This window comes from Piliocolobus tephrosceles, chromosome 4 (assembly GCF_002776525.5).
Source record: "Piliocolobus tephrosceles isolate RC106 chromosome 4, ASM277652v3, whole genome shotgun sequence".
NCBI classification, from domain to species: domain Eukaryota; kingdom Metazoa; phylum Chordata; class Mammalia; order Primates; family Cercopithecidae; genus Piliocolobus; species Piliocolobus tephrosceles.
The window spans coordinates 162796294-162823602 of record NC_045437.1 but is presented as its reverse complement, the minus strand read 5'-3'; the positions used below and the strand labels follow the sequence as shown (position 1 = coordinate 162823602).

The following is a 27309-nucleotide window of genomic DNA, read 5'->3' as shown; positions in this document are numbered from 1 at the left end:
GGCTTTCTGGCCAGCCATGGTTTCTGAAGGAAACCAAAGGATTGTTTCCATCTTAGTTGAGCAGACACTGAAAGAAACTTTTGGAACCTTTCCAACTGGTGGTCTAGGAGAAGGATCAGCAACCTAGGACCTAGGGGCTACACAAATCTCACCCTGCCTGGAGAAGGCAGGAATGTACACAGGACACCCAGACACACAAGTGGAGGACCTTGTCTGTGGCATCCCTGGTTGTATTGAGAGTGGGATTGTCCTGCAGGACTACTAGAAGGGACTGTTGAGCTCAGCAGGCTTAAGGACAGGAAGAAGGACTGCAACAGGCTGGGGCAGGGAGGCCAGACACCCCTGAGTAGTCAGGAGCCAGAAGGACTGACTATGGATAAAGGCAGAAAGCATGGGAGGCTACTGCTGCTGCGGCAAAAGCACATTAGCTAAGGCCTTCACAATATGGATCCCAATCTACCTTGCCAGTCTCATCTCCTTCACTCTCCTCCCCTTTACTCCAGCCACACAAAGCCACCTGGCATTTCCTGAATATGCTGTGTCCTTCCACACCCTCATATTTTTACATATACTGTTTCCTTATAGAATACCCTCCTCACTCCCAATCCCCATCCATTGCTTCTATTCAGCCATCAAGACCTAGCTTAAGTCTAATTTTCTGTGAATCATTCCTGCTACTTTCCCCACCTGGTACCATTTGACACATGTCAGTTCCAGTCCTCATTGCACTATGCTATGATTTATTCACTTGTCTCTCCTTGCTCCTTAACAGATAGTATCTCAAAGACAAGGACTATGATTTATTCATTTCTGTACTCCTACTACCTACTACTGTGCTTCAATGCTGTAAGGACTTGTATTCATTCTTTACTGCTGTGTAACAAATTATCATACATTTAGCAGTTTAAAACAATACATATTTATTGTCTTTCAGTTTCTGTAAACCAGAAGTCTAGACTTGGTGTGGCTGGATTCTTGGATTAGAGTCTCACTGAGCTGAAATCAAGATGTTGGTCAAGGCTGCAGTTCTCATCTGTCGTTGTGGATCCTCTTCTAAGCTTACTGATTATTGGCAGAATTCATTTCCTTGAAGCTATAGGACTGATGTCCCCATCTTCCTGCTAGTTTCTGGGAACTACTCAGTTCCCAGAGGCTACCCAGTTTCTTGCCATGTGGTTCCACTAGGCAATTCACATAATGCTTGCTTTCTTCCTGGCTTGCTAGAGCACATCCCTCTACTTTCCTCTTTATAACTAAGCAGAGAGAATTCTCTGCTTTTAAAGGGCTCACCCAGTTAGGTCAGGCCCACCCAGGATAATTTGCCTTTTGCCATATAATGTAACATAATCACAGCAGTGATATTTCCACCCACACTCAAAGGGACAGGGAATTATCCAAGAGTGGGGATCATTGGGGTCATCCTAGAATTCTGTCTACCCCAGGGTTCAATATTTATGTCAAATAAATGTTCTAGAAATTTGTAAATTATAAACACTGCAATTCAGTTGCCAAGATTTTGTTCTTTTCTTTTTCCTTTTTTTTTTTTTTTTGAGACATGGTTTCACCATGTTGCCCAGGTTGGACTCAAACTTCTGGGCTCTTCTGCCTCAGCCTCTCAAGTAGCTGGGACTACAAGTATGTACCACTGTACTCAGCTTAAAAGGCTTTTTCAGTTGCTTCCAGATTTGTGTTGAATCCAGAATGGTTGGGGATACTGTACGTGAGATAACAGGAGCCCCCTGCAATGAGTCCAGAGAGTACTGGAAATCTAGGGCTGTGGGGCAGGACCTGGACTGCCAACTGACTGGCTGTGTGACCTTGGGTTAAGTCTCTGATATTCTCTGAATTCAGATTCCTCCTCATATATACAATGGGAGAGTGGGACTAGACAATGTGTAAGGTCAGCTAGCTCTAATATTCTATACTAAGACTGAATCATCCTGATCAAATTAAAATCTAGTGACTCACAGACTCACAGTATCCAAATTCATTCAAATAGTTTAAAAAATAATTTCATTACACATGGAATTGCAGTGGTAAGATTTTAAGAGGAAAGGCAGTTTTGTTTTCAAGTGAATCCATTTCTACACTGGCTTAATCTGACTAAATATAAACAAGGGTATGCAAATACATTTCTACTCTTTACATAGAATGGCAAAGAGTATTTTATCTTTAGATGACATATTTAGGAGTGATTTTTTCCAAGATATTAAAATCTGATTTTAAAAAACCTACTGTCTTAAAATAAGTTAAATTAACTCAATGGATAGTAACTGAATAACTATGAAAGGCAGTCCTCAAATATTACAAATCAATTCAATGACTGTGTAGAGAATGTTGAGATTTTTATATAAATTTTAGGGGTTTAAGTCTTTCTTTTGTTTTTCTCAAATGACGCCTTTTTGGCTAGGATAATAATTCTCTTCTACTCAACAAAAATGAACTCTAATTTTAAACAGGTATTATTAAATCCCACTGAATAGGCTTCATGCAGATGTATTCCTTAAAACATCCCTTTATTGACTGTGCACAGTTATTAACAATTCACATTTCACTTTATCTACTGAGTGGAAGAGCATTTATTCTTTCATTAAAAAGTTAAGCCCTCCGGGGCAGCAGCAGGAATGCAGAACCTTCTTCCTATAAATGGCATTGCCCAGTGAATGTGAAGTGCTTCTCTATTAATACAAAAAGGATAAATAAGACAAATGGACTTCTCTCTCCCTCCATCGTCTCCCTCCCTGCCAGTATGCTCTTCTTATTTCATAAAATGCCATTAAGCAAATAGTTCCCACACTGATACTTCCTTCAACCAAAAGAGGAATGTCAACATTTATTTGGCACCACTGAATTCAGAACATCCTTAGGGTTCTGTACAAGTGACAAAATGAGTATCAGGCCATGGTCATTTTCTTAGGAAGATGCTTTATGGGAGGAGAGGGTGGAAAATCATGAGGACATAAGTCAGCCTCTGGTACTTTGCTGCTCAAGTTTCAGGAGCTGTTTTTCAAGTTTTGAGGTATTTACTCGATGCATCATCAGAAACTGGCCATTCAAGTGAAAGACAGGAATGTCAAATTTATATCTTTCATACCAGACAGAGTTTTCTGGAAGTGTGATGTTTACCTCCTGTAAAATGAACTGAAACAGAGACAGACTAAAGCTCTGTAGTTTAGAGACCATGGGGTGATGTAACAACTGCAGTGATAAACGGATCCCCAGACCATTTCTTATGCTGTTTTCCTAATAGTTGCTTTTTTAGGTCCACAGTCATCTAACATCCCTGATTTCCAAAACTTGACTGGTTTCATTATATTCTCTACTTCCTGATCTTGCTGCTTTTCTGTTACCCTTGTTACATTCCGCATCAGGACAGTACTCAGTTCCAATTAAATAAAACATGTCTCAGTCGGGAAGCTGACTGAGAATCAGAACAGAAATGTTTTGGTTATAGGAACTGGAAAGGTGTGATGGTGTATTACATGAAAACACACTGGTGCAAACTGCAAAACAAGATAAAAGGAATGAGGTAAAAGTTTAAAGAAAACACGAATACTGCACCTGCTAGTTAACTCTGACCCATTAAGAGCCAGAGTAAAAAAACCAGTACTGCTCAGAGAAAAACACTTAGGTGTAATGAGTTTTATGGTAATAAGCACTAAACTCTCTCTGAAGAATGGAAAGAAAATTTAAATGAAAAATCATTTAATCTCTTTTCCTAAAGAAAGGATCCAGGCAGATACTTTATACCACATCTAATATTCATTCCACATACATAAAAGCCACACTGTATTATATTACCCTGTTTTTATACGGCTTGAGTACTTCCTTGGCTTCATCACAAAGGGGGCATGGGTCCTACAAGAAGAAAAAAAAATCAAGTGATTAAACCCAAATAATGGCATTTGCCCTTACAAAAAGAAAACAAAAAACCCCTAAGAGGCAGATTATACTTATTTTAAAGAACAGTTTTCTGTCACGTTAGTTACACAGCTTTTCCAAAGTAAAACACTACCACAGAATCTTATAAATAATATTTCATAGACTCTCTGCAGTTTTTTTGGTTGTTTTGTTCTGATTTTTCTCCATAAATGAAGCTATGTGTATGTGTATTATACATACACAGAGATGTTTCTCTTTTTCACTGATTTCTAAGGGCTTTGTCCTTCCTAGGTCAGGTGCACCCTTGTGGCCTCATAGAGTTGGCCTGGCTGACACCACGAGGATGGCTTAAAGTCTGTTCTGACTGAAAAGCACTGAGCCTTGCCAGCCTGTTTTTCCTAATCAGTCCACAGGAACAAACCCATTAGAATGGAGTTAGATAGTAACTGCCTCATCTTTAAAAAGGAAAACAAATCTCTATTCACTTCAACGATTATTGCACCGCCTGTTTTCTCATTACAAGTGTCAACAATAAGTTTCCTGGACAAATTCTCCACCTGAAGAGCAAACAACTTTTAGTGTCCATTGTTTGCACTCATAAACCATCTAGCAGAGAATTCTGATGAGAATACTATGGATCATCGGCAGATTTTATTTTTTTCTACTTTCTCCTATATTTTTATTATACGTTTATTATATATATTATATATATATGACTTTTTTATTATACTTTAAGTTCTAGGGTACATGTGCACAACGTGCAGGTTTGTTACATATGTATACATGTGCCATGTTGGTTTGCTGCACCCATTAACTCGTCATTTACATTAGGTATTTCTCCTAATGCTATCTCTCCCGCCTCCCTCCACCCGACGACAGGCCCCAGTGTGTGATGTTCCCCACCCTGTGTTCAAGTGTTCTCATTGTTCAATTCCCACCTATGAGTGAGAACATGCAGTGTTTGGTTTTCTGTCCATGTGATAGTTTGCTCAGAATGATGGTTCCAGCTTCATCCATGTCCCTACAAGGGACATGAACTCATCCTTTTTATGGCTGTATAGTATTCCATGGTGTATATGTGCCATATTTTCTTAATCCAGTCTATCACTGATGGACATTTGGGTTGGTTCCAAGTCTTTGCTATTGTGAATAGTGCCACAATAAACATACGTGTGCATGTGTCTTTAGAGTAGCATGATTTATAATCCTTTGGGTATATACCCAGTAATAGGATTGCTGGGTCAAATGGTATTTCTAGTTCTAGATCCTTGAGGAGTCGCCACATGTCTTCCACAATGGTTGACCTAGTTTACACTCCCACCAACAGTGTAAAAGCGTTCCTATTTCTCCGAAACCTCTCCAGCACCTGTTGTTTCCTGACTTTTTAATGATTGCCATTCTAACTGGTGTGAGATGGTATCTCATTGTGATTTTGATTTGCATTTCTCTGATGACTAGTGATGATGAGCATTTTTTCATGTGTCTGTTGGCTGTATGAATGTCTTCTTTTGAGAAGTATCTGTTCATATCCTTTGCCCACTTTTTGATGGGGTTATTATTTCTTGTAATTTTGTTTAAGTTCTTTATAGGTTCTGGATATTAGCCCTTTGTCAGATGGGTAGATTGCAAAAACTTTCTCCCATTCAGTAGGTTGCCTGTTCACTCTGATGGTAGTTTCTTTTGCTATGCAGAACCTCTTTAGTTTATTTAGATCCCATTTGTCTATTTCAGCTTTTGTTGCCATTGCTTTTGGTGTTTTAGTTATGAAGTCCTTGCCCATGCCTATGTCCTGAATGGTATTACCTAGGTTTTCTTCTAGGGTTTTTATGGTTTTAGGTCTATCATTTAAGTCTTTAATCCATCTTGAATTAATTTTTATATAAGGTGTAAGGATGGGATCCAATTTCAGCTTTCTACATATGGCTAGCCAGTTTTCCCAGCACCATTTATTAAATAGGGAATCCCTTCCCTATTTCTTGTTTTTGTCAGGTTTGTCAAAGATGGTTGTAGATGTGTGGTGTTATTTCTGAGGGCTCTGTTATTTCTGAGGGCTCTGTTCTGTTTCATTAATCTATATCTCTGTTTTGGTATCAGTACCATGCTGTTTTGGTTACTGTAGCCTTGGAGGAAGAATCAATATCGTGAAAATGGCCATACTGCCCAAGGTAATTTATAGATTCAACGCCATTCCCATCAAGCTACCAATGACTTTCTTCACAGAATTGGAAAAAACTACATTAAAGTTCATATGGAATCAAAAAAGAGCCCGTATTGCCAAGACAATCCTAAGCAAAAAGAACAAAGCTGGAGACATCATGCTACCTGACTTCAAACTATATTACAAGGCTACATCGGCAGATTTTAAAGGCTTCTCGGCCCTTAACTGAACAGGGACCTGCTATAGGTTCTCTTGCATGAGCTCAAAACAGACCCCAAATTACTTATGTTTATATAAAACCTTCTTTTTAACAGGACAGGAAGAGATAAGCTATTATGTAAAAGAGAGGCCTTTCCTCCAGCTTAACTCATAGCTTGTTTTGAAATAAGAACTTAGACCATTAAAGGATCTTTCTGGCCCTAATTTCCTAGAACAGAGAATTGGCTTATCATGTTATTATTAGCATTAGCAATACAAGATTATGGATAGTTTGTAATGTTTTAAGATAATCATCATAAAATTTTCAGAGAAAGTTTCAAAAAGTCAACACAGGATCTTAAAAGCAAAAAACCCCAAAAACATGCTAAATTCAGAAGTTGCAAATGTGCTAAACTTTTGCTTTTATATTAAAAACTTTAGAAGAATCTAGATTGGGTTTTTTGTTTGGTTTTGTTTTTCAGACCTAGGGTCCACAGAAGTCTATGCAAATTATACCTGAAAATATGTGTATATATTTTTATGAGGAAATGCTCATCAAATTTTAAAAGGATAAAGAACCACAAAAGATACCAGTGGGATGGACTATTCAAATTTCCTTCTCTAGGATTTTCCATGACACTTGTTATTTACTCTGTCCCTAAACCATAGTGGACATTGTTGGGTTGGCTGTCCACCACCCACCCCCCTTTCTTGTAGCAAGTGTGCTATAATATTGATTCACAGGAACTACTCTCAGCATGTGGCTGACTCCATCCCAGAACAAGAAAGGTGAGAAACCTGACTTAGGCTCAGGCAATCAGTGCATCCTATCCCTCAAGAATGGGCCAATTGGAGTCAGTGGATAGCCATAAAGCTTTTGCTGGAGTTTCTGTAGATGTCTGAGATGTGAAATCTGAGGCTTGGGATGGCTGCTGTCATCAATGATGTATTAGTCCATTTTCATGCTGCTGATAAATATATACCCAAGACTGGGCAATTCACGAAAGAAAGAGGTTTATTGGATTTACAGTTCCATATGGTTGGGGAGGCCTCACAATGATGGCGGAAGGCAAGGAGGAGCAAGTCACATCTTACATGGATGGCAGCAGGCAAAGATAGAGCTTGTGCTGAGAAACTGCCGTTTTCAAAACCATCAGATCTCATGAGACCCATTCACTATCACAAGAACAGCACAGGAAAGACTCGCCCCATAATTCAATCACTTCCTACCAGGTCCCTCCCACAACATGTGGGAATTATGGGAGTTATAAGATGAGATTTGGGTGGGGACACAGAGCCAAACCATATCACATGAGAGGAACCAGACAGCTGAAGAGATTGTTAACATGTTTAGTTCCTAAATCAAGATGTTCCTGAAACCAGACCAACTCCAAAATCTTCTTGTGTAACTCACTCTAGGAAGTACGTTCTATTTTTCATAACTGATAGCAATCTGATACTACACTTTTAAGCATTTACTTCACTGGATTATAAGCTGCCAAAAGTGGAGGTTCCATCTTCTTATGTGCCTAATGGTACAGAATAAGCATTAAGTATAAATATTAAGCTGAATGGAAAACTGGTGTGTTTTTTTGTTTTGTTTTTAATAAATGTTTTTGGCTATATCAGCTGCTGCCCAAACTGAAGAACAGTACAGAACTGTTAGGCTGAATGAGCAACACCAGCCTTAAGGGATTATTTAACTTCTGTGGTTTGCACATGGGTTTCCCATCATAGACTCTCAGGTGATGAAATATTTTTGATTCCATAATTTCCAACAGTGCAATATATACTTATAGATATAAAAAGTAGTTTAGATTAAACATTTTCATCAATAAATTCATTCTTAAAACTCATTAAACTTTGTTATTAGATAACTGTCATACATATCCAAATTGCTAAAATGCCTGAAATCTCAAAAACCTATTGAAAAGAGATCTTCGTTTGAATTGCAGTATTATTCACCAGTTACTTCTATTAACCTGCATTTTATTTCTTTTTTGTTAAATCACACAAAGTGATGTTAATTAGCAAAAAAGGAAATCAGTAATATCTGTATTATAATTTCAGGGAGACAAAGCTGTTAAACATTTTAAAATTAGCTTTATGGCTTAAAAGTAGTGTTAGGGATAAGAAAACAAGTAAAATCAGTCCTCATTATTTATGGATTCCATATTTATGAATTTGCCTAATTGCTAAAACTTCTTTGCAACCCCCAAATCAATACTTGAAGTGCTTTTGCAGGTATTCACAGACATGCACATACACAGAGTGGTGAGAGATTTCAGTCACCCGAAGCACTCGTTCTATGCTGAGGCCAAGCTCTACCTTCTTGTTTTAGCTCTCATACTGCAAATGGAAGCTAGTGTCCTTTTCATCGTCTGAGTAGTGCCAGGATTTTTGCATTTTTGTGCTTTTCATTGATGATTTCACTGTTTAAATAAGCCCCCAGACATAGTGCTGAAGTGCTGGCGAGTGTTCCTAAGCACAAGAAGACTGTGATGTGCCTTATGGAGAAAATACATGTGTTCGATAAGCTTCATTTAGGCATGAGTTATACACAGTTGCTATTGGCTGTGAGTTGAGTGTTAATGAATCAACAATATATATTAAATAAGGTATCTTTATTAAAACAATTTTTTTCTCAACTTTTATTGTAGGTTTGGGGGTACACGTGCAGGTTTGTCACATGGGTAAATTGCATGCCACTGGGGTTTGGTGTATAAATGATTTCGTCACCCAGGTAGTAAGCATATACCTGATAGGCAGTTTTTCAATCCTCACTCTCCACCCTCAAGTAGGCCCTGGTGTCTATCATTCCCCTCTTTGTGTCCATGTGTACTCAATGTTTAGCTCCCACTTATAAGTGAGAACATGCGGTATTTGGTTTTCTGTTCCTGTGTTAATTTGCTTAGGATAATGGCCTCTAACTGCATCCATGTTGCTGCAAAGACATGATTTCATCTATTTTATGGCTGCATAGTATTCCATGGTGCATATGTAAAAATAAAGTATCTTTAAACAGAATCACACATAAAATAAGGTTCTGTATTTGGTAGGCTGATGAAAATATGACCAGAGACTCATAGGAACCTGTATATTTCCCCTAGGAGCAATGGTTCAATATCCACTAATTCAGGGTTCAAGGTGACTTTATAGAACATAATTACCACAAATAAAGATAATTGATTGCATTTCTAAATGATACATTTTTAAACATCATATCATAACCTATATGTCATTTTTTTCAATGTAGGGGCCAGATGACCATTAAATACATCAATTTACCCTCTGATAATTGGGAGATAATAAGGCATCTGGGTAGAAAACTGAGTTGCTGCTGTTGTGCTGATAGAAAAATTGAAGAGCAGGTCTGAAGAAAGTTTATTCCATTGCCTTTCCTTTCAACTTTGTCCCCTTTTCTTAAATGTACAACTTTCTTCACCCAATAATTTTACTTTTTCACTTTGTACCTTTGTGAATAAGGTCAGCACAGGCAGAGTTGTCTTAGAGGCAGAGCAATTTCTCAAGAAGAGTCCAAAGGCGGATCTGGCAAGTTGCATGCTATTTCCTTGAAACCAGAGCATCTTAATTCTGCCAAAAGAAAAATAAAGCAGTAAACTTATGTGCCCTAGACTTTGTTCCTTACAATATGAACAGTAATTTACAAGTTTATGATGGAATTTGCAGGCTTTAGAAGTGTTTCTTCAAGTCCAAGAGTGCTGGAAAGACCTAGAAATTTGGCAAGTCTCTCTGATGTCTCAACATTCATTGTATTCCAAACAAAACAGAATTTAGAATAGAAAAAAACCCCTTGTTATGAATTAGCTGTGTGCCTAATCACTTGGTTTCTGTAAGTAAACTGCACGGGTTTGTTAATTTGAATACAAAATTTCATCTGCAGATTTTGCCAGCATCTTGATGATCCCCTAAAATGTGGACGTTTCCTGAGATGGTTTTTATTCTCATGGATAGCTTATTATACTGGTAAGCATTCAATAACACCTAGCCACTGTCATGGTAAAGAAAACAATGAGGGCCAGGTGCCATGGCTCACACCTGTAATCCCAGCACTTTGGGAGGCCAAAATGGGCAGATGACTTGAGCCCAGGAGTTTGAGACCAGCCTGGGCAACATGGCAAAACCCCATCTCTACTAAAAATACAAAAAATTAGCTGGGTGTTGTGGTGTATACCTGTAGCCCCAGCTACTCAGGAGGCTGAGGTGGGACAATCACCTGAGCCTGGGAAGTTGGGGCTGCAGTGAGCCATGATTGCACCACTGCACTCCAGTCTGGGCGATGGGCATGATATCTTATCTCAAAAAAAAAAAAAAAAAGAAAAGAAAAGAAAAGAAAAGAAAAGAAAAAGAAAAAGAAACAATGGGTAAGCAGCATAAGTCCCCAGGCAAAGGTTCAGACTATCCCTTATGAGACCTATGCTTCTCCACTGTGAGACATAAGAAAACACAAAGGTGGCTGGGCGTGGTGGCTCATGCCTGTAATCCCAGCACTTTGGGAGGCCAAGGCATCACCTGAGGTCAGGAGTTTGAGACTAGCCTGACCAATATGGAGAAACCCTATCTCTACTAAAAATACAAACTAGCTGGGCATGGTGGCGGGAGCCTGTAATCTCAGCTACTCGGGACCTGAGGCAGGAGAATCACTTGAACCTGGGTGGCGGAGATTGTGATGAGCCAAGATTGCGCCATTGCACTACAGCCTGGGCAACAAGAGCAAAACTCCATCTCAAAAAACCAAAACCAAAAACAAAAAACACAAAGCTATACCTACAAGAACTATAGGAGAGAATCAGGCTGAGTTACCTTGTCAGAAAAAAAAATCTACTCAACTCCTTAAGAAGTGTTTTAAAAGGAGATTATCATAACTTTTGGAAACCTTATACACAAATGTACTTGTGTTTCTACTGGAGGTATTCCAGTAAGAACAGCTTGGTGATCACAGCATCCCAAACACTAGGCTTTGAAGCTTCCTCATCCTGCTACTTTGCTCAACATAAGACATAAGTCCTCTGTGATGCTACAATCATTCTGTTTATTCCTAGTTATTCTACTGTCTCCAGCTTTGTCCTTAAAATTGTAAATATTATAATTTCACTTTAAAAACACATGTGCACTGTTGGCATTGTCATTTATCAGTATTCCCAGGATGAACTAATTCCTGAGATCATAATTTTTAAACTTTGCTTTACTGTATCTCTGCAACTTCATCTATCACTTTTCCCTCCCTTGCCTTGGCAAGTTGCATTTGCAAAGTTTCTCTTTCTGTTCCTTGAGTACCCAATATCATTTCTTCCTCGTTTTGCACTTGCTTTACTTCTGCATGAAAGGCTCTGAAGTAGCTTCTCCTCATCATGCCTGGGACTCATGTCATTGCCTTGGAGGTTTTAGTGACTAACTTACCAATGTTAACCCATCACTCCCCACCCTCACATCTTGCTGTAGTTTTCTTTTGCCCTTTACTATCTACAATTATTTATGTCCTCTCCACTACAATGCAAGTTCTATAAGAACAGGCACTTGTTCACCCCTAAGTACCCACAATTAACCTGGCACATAATTGGTGCTCAAATATTTATTTGGACGTTAAAAGTATTAAAGTGAGCTTTTCTCACCTTCTTTAATCCTACCTCTAACCCTGATTAGATACTCAGTATGTACAGCAGTCACTATTTGGGCCTATTCTATATAATAACTAAAGATCAGTGCTCCTCAGGGTACCCACAAAATTTTGAGCTGAGGTACTGCTGCTGGTTCTAACCCCTTCACCACCACCTCAAACCTCGCCCTCCTCTGCTCCACAGAGCACGACTATATTAATTAAATGCTAATCTTCACTGGAGACCAGGCTCCTCAGTGTAAGATTAGCCTTAAACTCATTTCAAACAGAATGATATGACTTTAGAGAAAACTACCAACCCATATCACGCTAGAATAAAGACCACAGAACAAAAAGACTGGATACTGATCCATGAAAACAATGATCATTCCCTTATTCTTCAGCCCTTACTCTTCCACTTCTACTTGGATCTCTCTGCCATCTAAACGATCCTGATAAATGCATAAAAAAGGAATATGATGAAAATTTTGCAAGGATCTGCTATCCAGTTGTTCCAAGGTAAAAAGTGGATCTAAACAATTTCATAACATTTTGTGCTACTCTCAATGAAGTGTTAATTACTGGTATATACATATTTCTATAGATTCAGCAGAATGAACAATTTTCCAATAGGTAAATGTAGTTGGAGACATACCTTCTAAACACAGCTTTGTCTACACAGGCTATAAAAGTGGAGAGGAGGTACAGAATTGTTAGCCATGTTTACTCTAGGTAGAAACTTATATACATCATGGGATTTGGAAAGTCTCTATACTAATGGTGGCACGCCCTTCTAGAAGAAAGAAAATTTAAAAATAGCTTTATTAAAGGTAGAAGAATTAACTTTATTAAAGAAAAAATAGTTTTATTAAAGGTCCCTGGAAATGAGAAGGATTAGGCCATCTGTGGTGGTGACCTGACTACGACCAGGGCAGTGAACTGCAGCTATATGCTTTTGGTGAAGGGATTTAAGATTTATTGATCAGCCGGGCGCGGTGGCTCAAGCCTGTAATCCCAGAACTTTGGGAGGCCGAGACGGGCGGATCATGAGGTCAGGAGATCGAGACCATCCTGGCTAACACAGTGAAACCCCGTCTCTACTAAAAAATACAAAAAAACTAGCCGGGTGAGGTGGCGGGCGCCTGTAGTCCCAGCTACTCCGGAGGCTGAGGCAGGAGAATAGCGTGAACCTGGGAGGCGGAGCTTGCAGTGAGCTGAGATCCGGCCACTGCACTCCAGCCTGGGCGACAGAGCAAGACTCTGTCTCGTGACAGTTTGCTAAGAATGATGGTTTCCAGCTGCATCCATGTCCCAACAAAGGATGCAAACTCATCCTTTTTCATGGCTGCATAGTATTCCATGGTGTATATGTGCCACATTTTCTTAATCCAGTCTGTCACAGATGGACATTTGGGTTGATTTCAAGTCTTTGCTATTGTGAATAGTGCCGCAATAAACATATGTGTGCATGTGTCTTTATAGCAGCATGATTTATAATCCTTTGGGTATATACCCAGCAGTGGGATGGCTGGGTCATATGGTACATCTAGTTCTAGATCCTTGAGGAATTGCCATACTGTTTTCCATAATGGTTGAACTAGTTTACAGTCCCACCAACAGTGTAAAAGTGTTCCTATTTCTCCACATCCTCTCCAACACCTGTTGTTTCCTGACTTTTTAATGATTGCCGTTCTAACTGGTGTGAGATGGTATCTCATTGTGGTTTTGATTTGCATTTCTCTGATGGCGAGTGATGATGAGCATTTTTTCATGTGTCTGTTGGCTGTATGAATGTCTTCTTTTGAGAAATGTCTGTTCATATCCTTTGCCCACTTTTTGACGGGGTTGTTTGTTTTTTTCTAGTATATTTGTTTGAGTTCTTTGTAGATTCTGGATATTATTAGCCTTTTGTCAGATGAGTAGATTGCAAAAATTTTCTCCCATTCTGTAGGTTGCCTGTTCACTCTGATGGTAGTTTCTTTTGCTGTGCAGAAGCTCTTTAGTTTAATGAGATCCCATTTGTCGATTTTGGCTTTTGCTGCCGTTGCTTTTGGTGTTTTAGACATGAAGTCCTTGCCCATGCCTATGTCCTGAATGGTACTACCTAGGTTTCCTTCTAGGGTTTTTATGGTATTAGGTCTAACATTTAAGTCTCTAATCCATCTTGAATTAATCTTCGTATAAGGAGTAAGGAAAGGATCCAGTTTCAGCTTTCTACTTATGGCTAGCCAATTTTCCCAGCACCATTTATTAAATAGGGAATCCTTTCCCCATTTCTTGTTTCTCTCAGGTTTGTCAAAGATCAGATGGCTGTAGATGTGTGCAGCTGGAAACCATCATTCTTAGCAAACTATCACAAGAACAGAAAACCAAACACCGCATGTTCTCACTCATAGGTGGGAACTGAACAATGACATCACTTGGACTCGGGAAGGGGAACATCATACACCAGGGCCTATCATGGGGAGGGGGGAGGGGGGAGGGACTGCATTGGGAGTTATTCCTGATATAAATGATGAATTGATGGGTGCTGACGAGTTGATGGGTGTAGCACACCAATATGGCACAAGTATACATATGTAACAAACCTGCACGTTATGCACATGTACCCTAGAACTTAAAGTATAAAAAAAAAAAAAAAAAGACTCCATCTCAAAAAAAAAAAAAAAAGATTTATTGATGTCTAGCTGAAAAGAAAAGGAAAACATTGCTTTTACCTGGCTGAGTTGAGACTGAGGTATTAAGGCTTTCTTAAAAACTTCAAATTCACAATGGAAATCTGCTTCAGTTTTTCCAACATGACAAAACACAGCATGTGGTCTTGGTTGCACCCAAGACAAATAAAACCTGTCATAGTAAGCAGAGTTGCTATTCATTCCAGATTTGCTGGAGTATTTGTTCAACCAATCTACAGAGCTAAAGTTTTCAGTAATGCTACAACCATTCTGTCTGTAACTAGTTCTCTTTTCTACTGTTACTCTCCATTTCTACTTTTTTACACATTTTAAATTGTTTAAACATGGCACATCTTTTTACTGAGAAATGCATTCATATTATGCAATTTTACTACCTGCATATTCTTCAAATACTCTTAAGGTATATGCATTTTATTGTATTGTTAAATTAACTTATTTCTTTGGAAGCATTGTATTCTAAAATTAGAGTCTGACAGAAAGAAAAAGCTCACTATACCTCTTTCAGGCAGATAGTACGCTGAAATTCCTTAATTTCTGACATTTACTTAATCCTAGAAAAGAAAAAATAAAATGAAAAATGATATACTTCAATGGGAACTCTATAATATTCTTCTTAGAACATTTTACTAACTCTGTAAACCCTAACACCATTGCTGTCAACGTCACATTCACCAAATCATGCCTTCTTGAAGTAAAATCTTAATATGGGCTACTCTGTCAATGTGACATTTTCATTAGTTCTATTATTTTTGAACAGTATCTCAGCACTATAAAAAATATCTGAAACGTGGTCTCTGCCTGTTAGCTCATTACTGTCAGAGGACAACACTTTTTTGATTATGTCATTGAATTTAGTCATGAAATATGTGTCCTTACTACACACACAGACACGATTTTATCCTTCGTATTTTGTTATATGCCTCTATGATATGAGCAAAAAGAGCTGTGTTCATAATATCAAAGAAGCACAATTGGGTCACCTTTGTCACAGACTAAAAAAAAAAAGCAAAAGACATAAGACTGGATTTAGAATGTGCTTAAAACAAATTCCACAGCCTAACAATAAAGATGGTGACTCCTGCTGTTTCAAGTCCACTGCCCCTCAGAGGCACGGATCACCCTGAAAGAGAAAGGGAATGCTGGTCTTTGAATAAAACTGAGGTTGATTTCAGTGGTCTTTATGGTAGAGTCAAATACAACATGGGAGGAGGACTGACTGGACCAATTCAGCCCTCCTTGAAGCAAGATAAGAAAAATAACTTTATAGTATTTTCCCTGCAAGGCACTGAAGGGTACACCATTAAGGCAACTGATTATAGTACAAAAAGAAGCCAGGGTCGTTTGAGTCTTTATTAAAGTTTATTCATTTCGTGCATGAGGAGCTGCCCAGGCTATGGCTGCACATCGCTTGCTTGGAGCTCCTGGATTCTTCAAACACTGTGTTTGTCTGATTAGAAGGGAAACAACATTATTCTTGCTTGAGGAGAGAAACTGACCTTTACTGACCAGAATTTTTATTCATACAAAGAATCCTTTGGCACACCGAATTTTCAAGCTCATGTGATCCCTCACCAGCAAGCTGCAGTGTTAGTTCATGTGCAAAATCAAAAAGTCTGCATCAGCCCAGGTACCTACCGCCTTGGTTATTCAACAGATAATGTTGGAGCTTCTTCACAAGAGTATAATGTAAATTTAATGCTGAGCTGACATTAACTAAACACTATTACTGTAACTCTCACTGAACCTATGTTCCCTAAAGAAGACTCAGGGCTTCTGTTCCACCATTTGTGCCATGTGAGAAGTTAAGTGCTCTATCTCACATTTATTACCATCTAAGTGTAACATTCCTAGTTTTACCCAAATGACTAGAAACATGTACAGACAAACACACACCTTTTCTGGGAACAAAACCATTATTTTAGATTACTGGAAGTTTATGTAATGAGGTGAGGTTGCTCTTAGGGGCACATCTGGGTCACTGGGCTCTACCAGTCCAGCGAAACAAGGACAACTGATGCCTCCCCAGTGTGCCTGTGTGCTTTTGGTCAGTCATCTGTGTCCAAACCTCCCACTCTCCCAAACAAGTGGGAACCTAGCCTGGGATCTTGGGTGCAAGGGCAAGAGAGAAAATGACTCTTGTGGAGCCAAGAGTGACAAGAGGCGGCACCACATAGGGACAAAACCAAAACTGAAAATTGAGTAAATACTTTGATGTGTCAATTCCAAGGGGCTACACAGAGGAAAATGAGGCTTTGGAATAGAAACAGGGAGTGGGGAGTAGAAGACCCAATCTGGAGTGCGGCTCTAACTCACTGGCATACATGAGATCAGAGGTGCTTTTCTAGTGTCTCAGCCTTAGCAGCCAGGGTACCTGGCCAGGGGGAAGTATTAAGGAGGCAGAGCCAACTCAAACTAAATATTGCAACAGAGATACTGAGCTAATCACCCTCCTGTGGGCCGGACTGTACATGGTGTCATGCTCAGCTTCATTCTGACTACACACTTTGGACTGCAGATTTGCTTCCACACAACACATTAAACTATGAATAGGCCTACATTATGGCCCAGCCCTGGGGCCTGAGACGCAGCTCCTCATACCACTCCCTCTATGCAGCTTCTACTTTCAGATTTCAGTGTCAACAGGTTTACCACACAGGGGATGAGAGAAGCCAGCAGAGAATCAGTCTCCAGAAAGGATTGGTCACATGAGTGCCTGGGACAAAAACTCTTTATTTCCCTTCAAATTATTACCATGACAATTTCTAAGTATCTAGATGTCGCTATTCCACTGTTTGGACTCAATGGGTGCTACATTAATTTGTATTCAACACAGTGCTCAGTGAAAACATTCTTTAGCTATTTGAAGTGTGGGCCTTGCCAAAGATTGCAATTTCACTGAAGGTATACAGCATTTACATATCCTTCACTTAGTAGATGCGCATCCCCTTCACCCTTCTAGTTCTCAGTAACATTAAGGCATTAATTTTTTTTTTTATCTTGCCTGGTGTTTAGTTCATTTTTTCACCTCTAAATAAAGCTCTCAGATGGAGTAATCAACTCCACATGTTTGATACAAGTAACAAGACTAACAAGATGTATTTCAGTCACACAGATTCAGGAGAAAGGTGTTGAATTCTTAATTAAAACAGTAAGTTTTATGTCAGGCTTCACAGTGATTAGTGAACCAATGATATCATTCACTCATTAGTTCCACAGTGGGGATGGAAAGATGGGTTAAAAATGAATAAGAGTTGATCCCAACCCATGAAAAATCTGGTCAGAAGTTAAGACATGTATGTGCAGGTAAATTAGAAATACAGGAAATACTGTAATAGGACCATATAATTCAAATGTTGTAAGAGACTGGGAAAGAAGAGTACTATAGGCTAAAATTGGAGGTGGTTTCACAAGAGAAGTATCTTAAATCATTTCATTTAGGATTTGGATATGTAGAAAAAAGAGAAAGCTTTGCAAATTCAGGGTTAGACACAAAGGTAAGGGAGGCAGGAATGCCATGGCTATTTGATTGCGGAAACCTTGAACAGGGTAAAGAGACTTCTGCTGAATAATAGTGGAAAATAAGCTTTGAAGGTGGACTAGGATAAGCCTGTGGAGGATTTTAATGGTGGTATGTGTGATGTGTTGTGTATGTCTTGGAACCACCGAAGGGTTCTGAATGAGTGATGTGATAAAATCAGTGTTTTGAAAGATTAATCTGGCAGCAGCAGGCAGAAAAGACTGTCGAGAAAAGGAAAATGGAGGTGGGAAAGAGAAGTCAGTTATGAAAATCTGGGTGTGGGATGCATTTATTTATTCAACAATTATCTAATATTTTTCATGTATCAGATACTATTATAGGTGCTGGGGTATGGTGATGAACAAGAAAGTAAGGTACGTTGCCGTCATGGGGTCCGTGTGCTAGTGAAGAGACTCTTTAATGTCAGGCCACTTGAGATGGTGATAAGTACAGGGGAGAGATAATAGCAGAGTGATGTGATGCTGACTGAGGCAGGTTCTTTAATTAAGGTATTCTCTGAGCAGGTGTTGTTTGCACTGGAGAGGAAAGAGTATATGCAAAAGCCTGTAAGTGAGGACAAATGATTTATTAAAAGAAACAGAAAAGATCATATGGCTTAAGCATAGTACAACAAGGAAAAGGGGATACAATCAGGAGATGAGGTTAACCCACAGTAAGCAGGGGTCAGATCATGTAGGCCTTGCGGGTTATGTTAAAGAATTGAGATTTTATTCTAAGTACAATTAGATTTACAGGAGGAAAGTGACATGATCTTATATACATTTTTAAAAGGTAACTTCAGCTGCTGTGTGAAGAACAGATTGTTGCGGGGCAAGAGTGGAGCAGGGATGCAGGTAGAAGGCTACTGCAATAGTTTGGATGAGACCGGATGGTATGGACTAGGGCAGAAACAGAGTCAACAGGACTTGTCAATGAATTGGACATGAGGAATTAAAGAAAAGAGGGCATTAAGGACAATCTCAGTTTTGGTCCTGAGCCTCTAAGTGGGTGGCAGGGCCTGTTACCAAAATAAGAAAAACTGAGGCAAGAACAGATTGAAGAATATGTCAGACCAAGAGCTTGGTTAGGGACATGTTAGAACTCACATAGAGAATGACATACACAGGTTTGATACTCAGGAAAAAAGTCCAGGTCTAAAGATAAAGACTTGAGTCTCCATCAGTTTAAGGATTATATTTACAGCTATGAAACTAGGTGAAATCATCTAAAATTGTACAGAAAAAAAAGAGAGGGCCGAGGATAGATCTCTGAAGCAATTCAACATTTAGAGGTTGGATCGAGAGGAACCAGCAAGGGAGGCAGACAGAACAGCTGGTGAGGTGGGAGGAAAACCTGAAAAGTGTGTCATTACAGAAGTCAATGAGAAAGTGTTTACAGAATGAAAGAATTGTCCATTGTCAAGGAGACTGATGAGGGCTTGACTAGAACAGGGACAGTGAAACAATCTACCACAAATCAGAAGAGATGCATCTAATGATTGCCTCAAAGGAATGAAATCTTTCAACCAGTGCTACCCGTAAAATGAAATACCTTAAGTGGTTCTTACCCAATTTAACATCTTAACTAAAAGGAGATCTTTCTGGAGAGGATGAAGTAGGGAGGGTGGGAAGAGTGAAGGCAAATGTTGACTGGGGAAGAGTGAAGGCAAATGTTGACTGGGTATCTTAAAAAGAGATGATCAAGGTAAAAATCTCCGTGTAAGTTATAAAGCAGAATAGAAAAGTAAAGCTTAAGTACTGATTACTAAATAATACTAAAAGTAAGAGATCACTATTAATAATAATGATTCTATCGACTGAAATGTGCTTTTACTGGCCTCAAATGAAAGACTTAAATCTCTATTAATAGTAGTCTCAGAAATAGGGAATTGCAAAACTGAAAAAAATTTCAAATAGAAATAACTGAAAGTTTTCTCACAAATATTACTTAAACAGGAATTTCTAAGATAAGACTGTTTAAAGATTCAACATATTTATCTGCACCTAAGGATGTCACTAAGTCTAGGTAAGACTGACTAGCAAATACCTTGGCACCAGGTATTGGCTTAAACTTACTCAGCCTTCACAAAATTATGAAGGTACTGAAATTTAGATTTTGAGAAATCAAGGTTTCCCCTTGATGGGTTTTAAGCAAAGGCCAGTTCCCTTCCAGTTGCTTTTCCCAAATATTTGTTTTTATTTCTCAAACAGGGAAAAATTCAGTACCATTATTATTTTACCAAGGATATCCTCAATTCATGTACATCAAAAAAGAAGCCGCCTAGGTAATTGTAAAGGTGAATTTTATTCATAATCTTTAAAGACAAAACTTGTTCCAAGTGGTTCTGAGTAAATTGTCTAGAGAGGTCAAAATAAATTTAAACCAACACAGCTCCTACTAACTTGTCAGGGGGATTAAGCATAAACGGTATAATTCTTCATTTTGAGCTTTGAAGTTATTCTTCATATAGAGTTTCTGTTGAAATTCAGCATGTTTGAATTCCCTGTGTTCATTTTTAGGTGAGGATTTCATAAACATAAACCCCAAAGAGAGAGGTAAATCCTCATCTCCTAAGGCCTCAGTTTCATCCACAATTAAATGGCAATGCTACCACTTGTCCCATTCTCTCATTTTAGAAACCCAAAGGAACTGTGCCTGGGGCTTTGGGCCTCAAGCATTCTCCTGATCAGAGAAGGGGAAATCCCATGCTAAACAAATGCCATGGGAATAGGCTATGACTAAATAAGGCCTGGAATAAAAAATCCAAAGTAGTTTTTACCTGTAAGAGCCTAAAATAGACTCTTAAAGAGGACTCAAATTCACTTACAGGTCCAGGCAGAAGTTTAAAGGTACTTGTTCATTGCAGACTCTCTTTTCTTACTTCTCAATCATAACTGGGAAGTGCTGGTGTCAGAAGGAACCAAGTTGGAAAATGGGGAAGGTGACACTAGGGCACTCATCTTGCAACTGTCTAAGTATCCAAGATGGAACTCCCCCTACAAAGAGAAAATAATGAATTTCTCTTTCTATTAAACACATTTTAAAGATGATTTTAAATGAAAGATCCTCTTCATCTTGGCATTCTCTTTCCCATCCAGAAGCACTGCTATCTTTGCCTCAGCGGTGGCAAGCTGACAAATGTAAAGTGGAAGGGGAGAGGAGTCTTCAGTATAAGCAAGATTTTGTTTTAGAATCTTTAGATCTTAGCAGTCACACTTTCCAGATCATTGCTTCAGAGGAGTCTACTCAGTAATGGGGTTGGTGCACATGACAATGTCAGGGAAGAGTTTCCAAACACTCAGCTAAGAAAATAAAATAATGATGCTAATCAAGAACAGTAATGTACACTCACCATATACCCCCTCTAGTTCCCAAGATTCCAAAGGGAATTCTGGACTAATTCCTGTTAACACAATGGGTTTGTACACACTACACCCCTCCCCTCCATCCTCAACTCCAAAGATACTGACTCAGCAACTGGCCTGGAGCCAGAGCAGCATATTCCAAATTCAGAGTGTGCAACAATGTTTGGTTCAATTATGACATAATGGCTGCAAAGCTGTTCCTGAAAGCCAAGAAAACCTGAATAATGTGGTTGGGTTATATCATACATGAGGACTTAATAGAGTTTAAAAACCAATTTGAAAATTCCTTCATTCCATAAAGATAGCATTAAGATGAGGGCAAAATCATTCTAGTTCAAGGGATGGGAACAAAGTATATAAGGAATTATGCAGACTCCTTTCCACATTATCCTTCTTAACCAACATGACCCATTCCCTTTGAAGATATCTCTTATACTTAGTACTGACCTAGAAAGAAGACAATTCCATTAAACATCTTGGTCTTATTGTACCCAGCTAGTAATGCAAGTTTCCCTGCTATTTAAAAAGCACATAATCCTATTTCCAAAAACAACTGTTTGCAATTCAAAAACCATCCACCCAGGCAATGTCTTCTCTTTGTCCCTAAAATTCCAACCACTTTCAATTTATCTTGTCAAAGAGATGAAGTTATCTTTGTGCCCCCACAAAACCTAAAAGACGTTTCATTCATTGCTAGCCATTTTGTAGCAAGTGACTTTGGACATTGAATTGCTAAATCCAGCATTTCTCTGGAATTGTGATAACAGTTAAGATCCAGGCCTGTAGAAATACATGTTCAATCTGAAGGTTGGGAGCCATCCACTCTTGCTTGATGTTAGGCTGTGGCATCCCTCAGTTATGTGGGATTCTACAATCTTTTGAGTCTATTCTGTGTTTTAATCGCTATCATTGATAGAATTTTTTTTTTTTTTTTGAGACGGAGTCTCGCTCTGTCACCCAGGCTGGAGTGCAGTGGCGGGATCTCAGCTCACTGCAAGCTCTGCCTCCCCGATTTACGCCATTCTCCTGCCTCAGCCTCCCAAGTAGCTGGGACTACAGGTGCCTGGATAGAATTTTTTAATGTTTTGGAACTGGAAGTGACTTTGGAGATTCCTCTTGCTTTATGTATAAGCAAACTAATGCTTAAGTCTTTCATACTACATTTTTTAGTTCATTTCTCTATATTTTCTCCTGGAACAATGGCATATTTTTATATATAATGAGATCAACACGTAATTTCAGAACTAGAAGGTATTTCCAAGTTCAACCCTCTTTCTTCCAAAAAAATCTCAAAACACTTTTCATATTAATCCTCAGGGTATATCAATTAACAGACACTTCATTTTGTATAAGGTTTAATTTAAGGATGGAGAGAATGAGGAAAGTCTCAGTTTCAGACAGAATTCTTTTACCATAAGAATTAGGCTCTGTTCTCTAAATCGAAAAAGATTCACATTCATTTCATTTTTGAACCTGGAAAAATGGCTGAATTTACTGAGTTTTCTATTAAATAATAGTATCATTTTTCTTCACTGGATGGAAGGACTATGTGTTTTAAGAAACAAAGAGTTTTAAAAAAATCAAATAATTCAACGCCATGTCCTTCCCTCCTGACTAAAAATCATTTCCCCATTATTTCATGATTAACATGAAAAAGCACTGGAACAATGAAAGTAAATTCATTTGTTTCCAGTTGTAACAATGTGATTTCTGCTGCAATCCCATTGGCAACAGAACGCATCAGCATATACCACCACTGTCCTATTACAACGCAAAAAGCTGTCAACTTTGAAGTCCTTTGAAACATTGTTAGTAAAGTAGAAAAGACAAACGTGGATTTCCTTCAATATTATTTGGGCAACCTAGACTTAAAATAGTGACCAGACTTAAGATAGTGACTCTACGGAGGTCCTCTATGCTTAAGGCAAGACCAAACCAAGATACTGGTGCCCTACGTAAGCTAATAATTTGGCACACTTTCAAGCAGATACTCTTCAAATATTTGCTAAACAGGTGTTTGGGTGAGGCATTGCATGGTAGACCTGGAGAGAGTGTGGAGACAGGATTGGCGGAAGCTTTCAGCTTGCATATTCTAAACAACAAAGGACCCACAACTGACCAGGTCAGATCTCCTTAGAAGGCAGTTTGAGGAGCATCTAATGGATTCCCAAATACACTCTTCCCTGCTCCAAGATGTTTATTAAAGCATTACTTCTGTCTCTAGTAACAATCTGAAAGGAGGTTACTGCTTTATATTCTTTTCTCTATCTTGTTACACTCCCAGTGTTTTATACTTTTTATAGATCCAACCTTCCTTCAGGGACACTATATTTTCATTTCTACAGCTTGTACTGAGCATTTGCAATGTGCCAGGTGCTGTGCCATGTATTAGAAATATAAAAGTGATTAAGATATTGTCCCTGCCCTTAGGGAACTCACACCTTGAGCAGGAGAAAGACTCACAAACAAATAACACAATACCACAGTGATGAAGGCTATAACAGTAAAAAGGCTGTTACTAGATATTACTGGTGAAATGGTCTGATATCCTTGGAGATGGATACTTTCTAAAAATAGTAGGTAGGTACTTTCAGTTTGCCTCCATCTCTAGAAACTTTAACTTTGGTAAGGATTGGAATAAAAAGACAGTAACATTTTCATGTTTCCTGTTCTCCGTGGCTGTAATGGAATGGGAAGTTAGGGATGTGGAATCATATCTATGCTAAACTTAGCCAAAACTTTTCATTTGAATTTTCTTCCCCAAATGATTTTGTCCCTAGAATTTGTTATGCAATACTAGGGGAAGGATAGAGGAAGCTCACCTAGTCCCTGCTCTGTAGTTACACATACCTGATCCAGATGATTTCTCCCCTTTGAAATAATTGCAAACAAGATTAAAACTGTATTCAGGAACTCTTCCAGCTGGCTTTTGGCTTCCTCTGATGTATACTCCTTGAATAAAGCAGTAGCAAAAATTAGATTTAAATAAGGAACATAAAAACACCTCACTACTTGTACCAGATCACCTCAAGGTCCTGCTATGTTTGAAACCCGAAACCCTAGCATTAGAGTAACTGAATACATCGGCCAGCTAGAGTATATACAAGTTATGAAATAAAAAACGTTAATAATAAAAAATAACCTATTTTAAAGGGATTTCTCACAGTGCCTCTGGGTACTTTAGAGCCAGGCATCTGGAACAAAATAGAAACACACTCCAATCAATTCCCAAGTTGGAAAAATCCTCGTTTCTATTACTTACCTGCCAACAGTTCATCTAAATAAAACCACACAGTCACATATTCCTCTGATGAAGGAGACAAAAAAATATTGATCCTTCCTTGGCATGTGGTTATTGCTGCCACAGCAGCAGGGAGGAAAGACACTCTGAGGATCCTGCCTGTTTAAAGCACCAGCCCCACCAATCTTAATTTTCACAACAGGGTCTTTCTGGTTCCAGGCAATTCCTCAGCAGAACAGGACCCAGGTTATTGGGCTACAATATTTCACATAGAACCATGATTAGTTCTGTTCTGCCCCAGTATTATCATAATTATCCAGTATTTCCAGGGTGTATCTTTTTTCTCAGTGTTTTAAATCTTTCTGCTATTTACCTACAATGCACCTCAATGTATACAGCTACAAATATTGGTAGAGAGCTTCATATGCATTTTTATAAGCTAGTCCTCAGAATATGACCAAATGAGAAGACTGTGGCCTCTAATAGGCACCTCAACTTGTTCAGTGTTGTGCACCAAGGCACCGCTCTAGTGGCTGCTTAAACAAGGCAATGTATACTAATGCTGGGAAATGCGCTAGGAAGTATTGGGATATAACAGATCTTAGACACCATTCCTGTCCTTGAGGAATTGAGAATCTTGGGGTCAAGCTAAGGCCATACTATGGATTTTTTTTTAAGGGCACTAAAATGTAAAGTACCACATACACACTATTTATTAATAAACAAGAATAAAGATCACCCAAGCAAAACACTCCTTGTTAAAGACAGCGTTAGAAACAGTCACAAGTCTAACTCACAATGACATTTTAGTGGGGACTTTTCTACCCTTGGACTTATTAAGAAACTGTATGAGCTGCTATTTGTCAGAAGTGAATATTTGTTGAGAAGGTACAGTCTCTGATTTATTCTCTCATTGTTCAGTACCCAGAGGGTTGCTTTTGTCCAGTAAGGCTGGGAGGAATTCCAGACAGCTGATCCAGAGAGCCCCGGCACTCACAGTGCTCCCTGCTGCACCTTTCAACCTTTTCACCCCAATTAAAGGTCAACATGGCTGCTCAAAAATATTTATTTAAAAAGGCAGTCTGCTCAGCGGGCTCCCAAGTGTGATTACACTACCACTTCATAGAATTCAATTAAACCCAGGACGGGGCATCTGTGAATCACGGGAAGAGTAGGAAGTTGAGATGTTTTCGGCTTTCTCTTAAAAAAAAAAAAGCTTCCTTTTCCCGCCCGTCATTTCTTTACTTCCCAGAGCGCCATCACAGACACACGCACACGCGTTTATAATCTCCCCCTGAGTGGTTCATGGATTTATGGCTCCCGGTTTAATTAAATTCCCTCTAACAACAATCTAAATTGGCAGCATGCGGCATAGCGAACCCCCGCCAGCCTGCGCGTAGGCTCAGAGCCCGAGACCTGCGAACCCCCACCCTCGGCGTGGGGCTAAGGTCACCCACCTGAGCCTCACGCCGCCAACGTCTCTGCTTCCGCCCTGCGCCGAGCACTTCCGCCCTCACCCGCCAGGCGCCGGCCCGCTCCCCGCACTTCCGCCCCACGCCTACAGCACTGCCGGCTGGACTGTGTTTATCTCAGATGAGGTCCCGCCTACGCTTTCAAGGATGGCGGCGCCTGAACCTTTACTCGTGAAGAGTAACACACAAACCAAGGCCAAACTAAAAAACAAAACAGGGAAAAGTGACCCCGCATGTTTAGGAACCATTTAATAACGAGCCTCAGGTGCGGGAGCCAACTCTTCGAGGCTGCGGAGTCGGAGCCATTTTAACCCTTGTGCATGCATTCATTCTTTCTTTAATTTAATATTTACTCTCCTCTCCCACTAGGTCTTGGCTGAACTAGGTTATGGGGAATGCGATGAGCAAAACTGGCAGCTGTACCCTCCCGCAAACTGAAAATCGTGTGGGAAAGCAGACATTAGGAAATCATCCCTTATTAAATAGGTAATGCGTTTATTCAGCTAAGTGCTTTGCAGGGAAGGAATATGAGAAAAGATCTGAGTGGGATCTCGTTGAAGAGGTAGCTTTGGGGCTGGGATTTGAAGGGCGTTGGTTGGGGACAGAGCTCTGCAGGATGTGGGAAGGGTCTGGTGGAGGGTGTGCCGTATGGGTTGTATGCAGAAGACTGATGAGTATGACTGAGGCTTAGAGGGAATGGGGGAGAGAGGTGGAAACAGGCTAGAGAGGGTAAGCAAAAGTCTGGCCATGCAGGGCCTTTCAGGTTTGTGCTAAGGGTAGCTGGGGGCATTTCTGTTTTATGTGGGAAGGGGGTGAATTGATTGCTTTTCCATTCTGAAAGGATCCCTCAGCTTTGGGAAGTAGATGAGAAGGGTTGAGGATGGGCAAGGGTAGGACAAGCAGGGAGGTGAGGAAGCTACTGAGCAGTCGAGGTTGTAGGTGTGGTGGCTTGAATGGTGGTATAGTAAATAATGAGAAAATGATGGATAATAATTATAGTAATACTCAAAGCTAACATTTATTGATTGCTCACAAAAAGCTTGATACTCATTAGTCTGTTTAATCCTGAGAACAATGCAGTTAAGTATTAGTACCATTTTACAGATGAAGAAATGGAGGTTTAATAACTTGCTGAAGTTCTCACAGCTACAAAATGGTGGATT

The 27309-nt window shown here is 39.4% G+C and overlaps 1 protein-coding gene across 3 annotated transcripts; it reads right to left on the bottom strand.

Annotated features, from left to right (window-relative positions):
- Positions 1 to 1551: 1551 nt before the first annotated feature.
- C4H5orf63 (chromosome 4 C5orf63 homolog) lies at positions 1552 to 26223 on the bottom strand. Of its 3 annotated transcripts, none has more exons than XM_023197013.1 (7): positions 26132 to 26223; positions 24284 to 24385; positions 20896 to 21064; positions 15048 to 15102; positions 9712 to 9832; positions 3802 to 3858; positions 1552 to 3141 (listed from the first exon to the last, which is right to left on the bottom strand). In XM_023197013.1, exons 5-7 carry the CDS (start codon positions 9823 to 9825, stop codon positions 2965 to 2967), a joined length of 348 nt encoding a protein of 115 aa, XP_023052781.1. In that variant the 5' UTR covers positions 9826 to 9832; positions 15048 to 15102; positions 20896 to 21064; positions 24284 to 24385; positions 26132 to 26223; the 3' UTR covers positions 1552 to 2964. The 3 variants fall into 3 exon arrangements, 2 of the variants coding, with proteins under 2 accessions (XP_023052781.1, XP_023052785.1); XR_002727655.1 differs by adding an exon at positions 14573 to 14702 and having other exon boundaries at positions 2999 to 3858; XM_023197017.1 differs by lacking the exons at positions 15048 to 15102; positions 20896 to 21064.
- Between the last annotated feature and the right edge of the window lie 1086 nt (positions 26224 to 27309).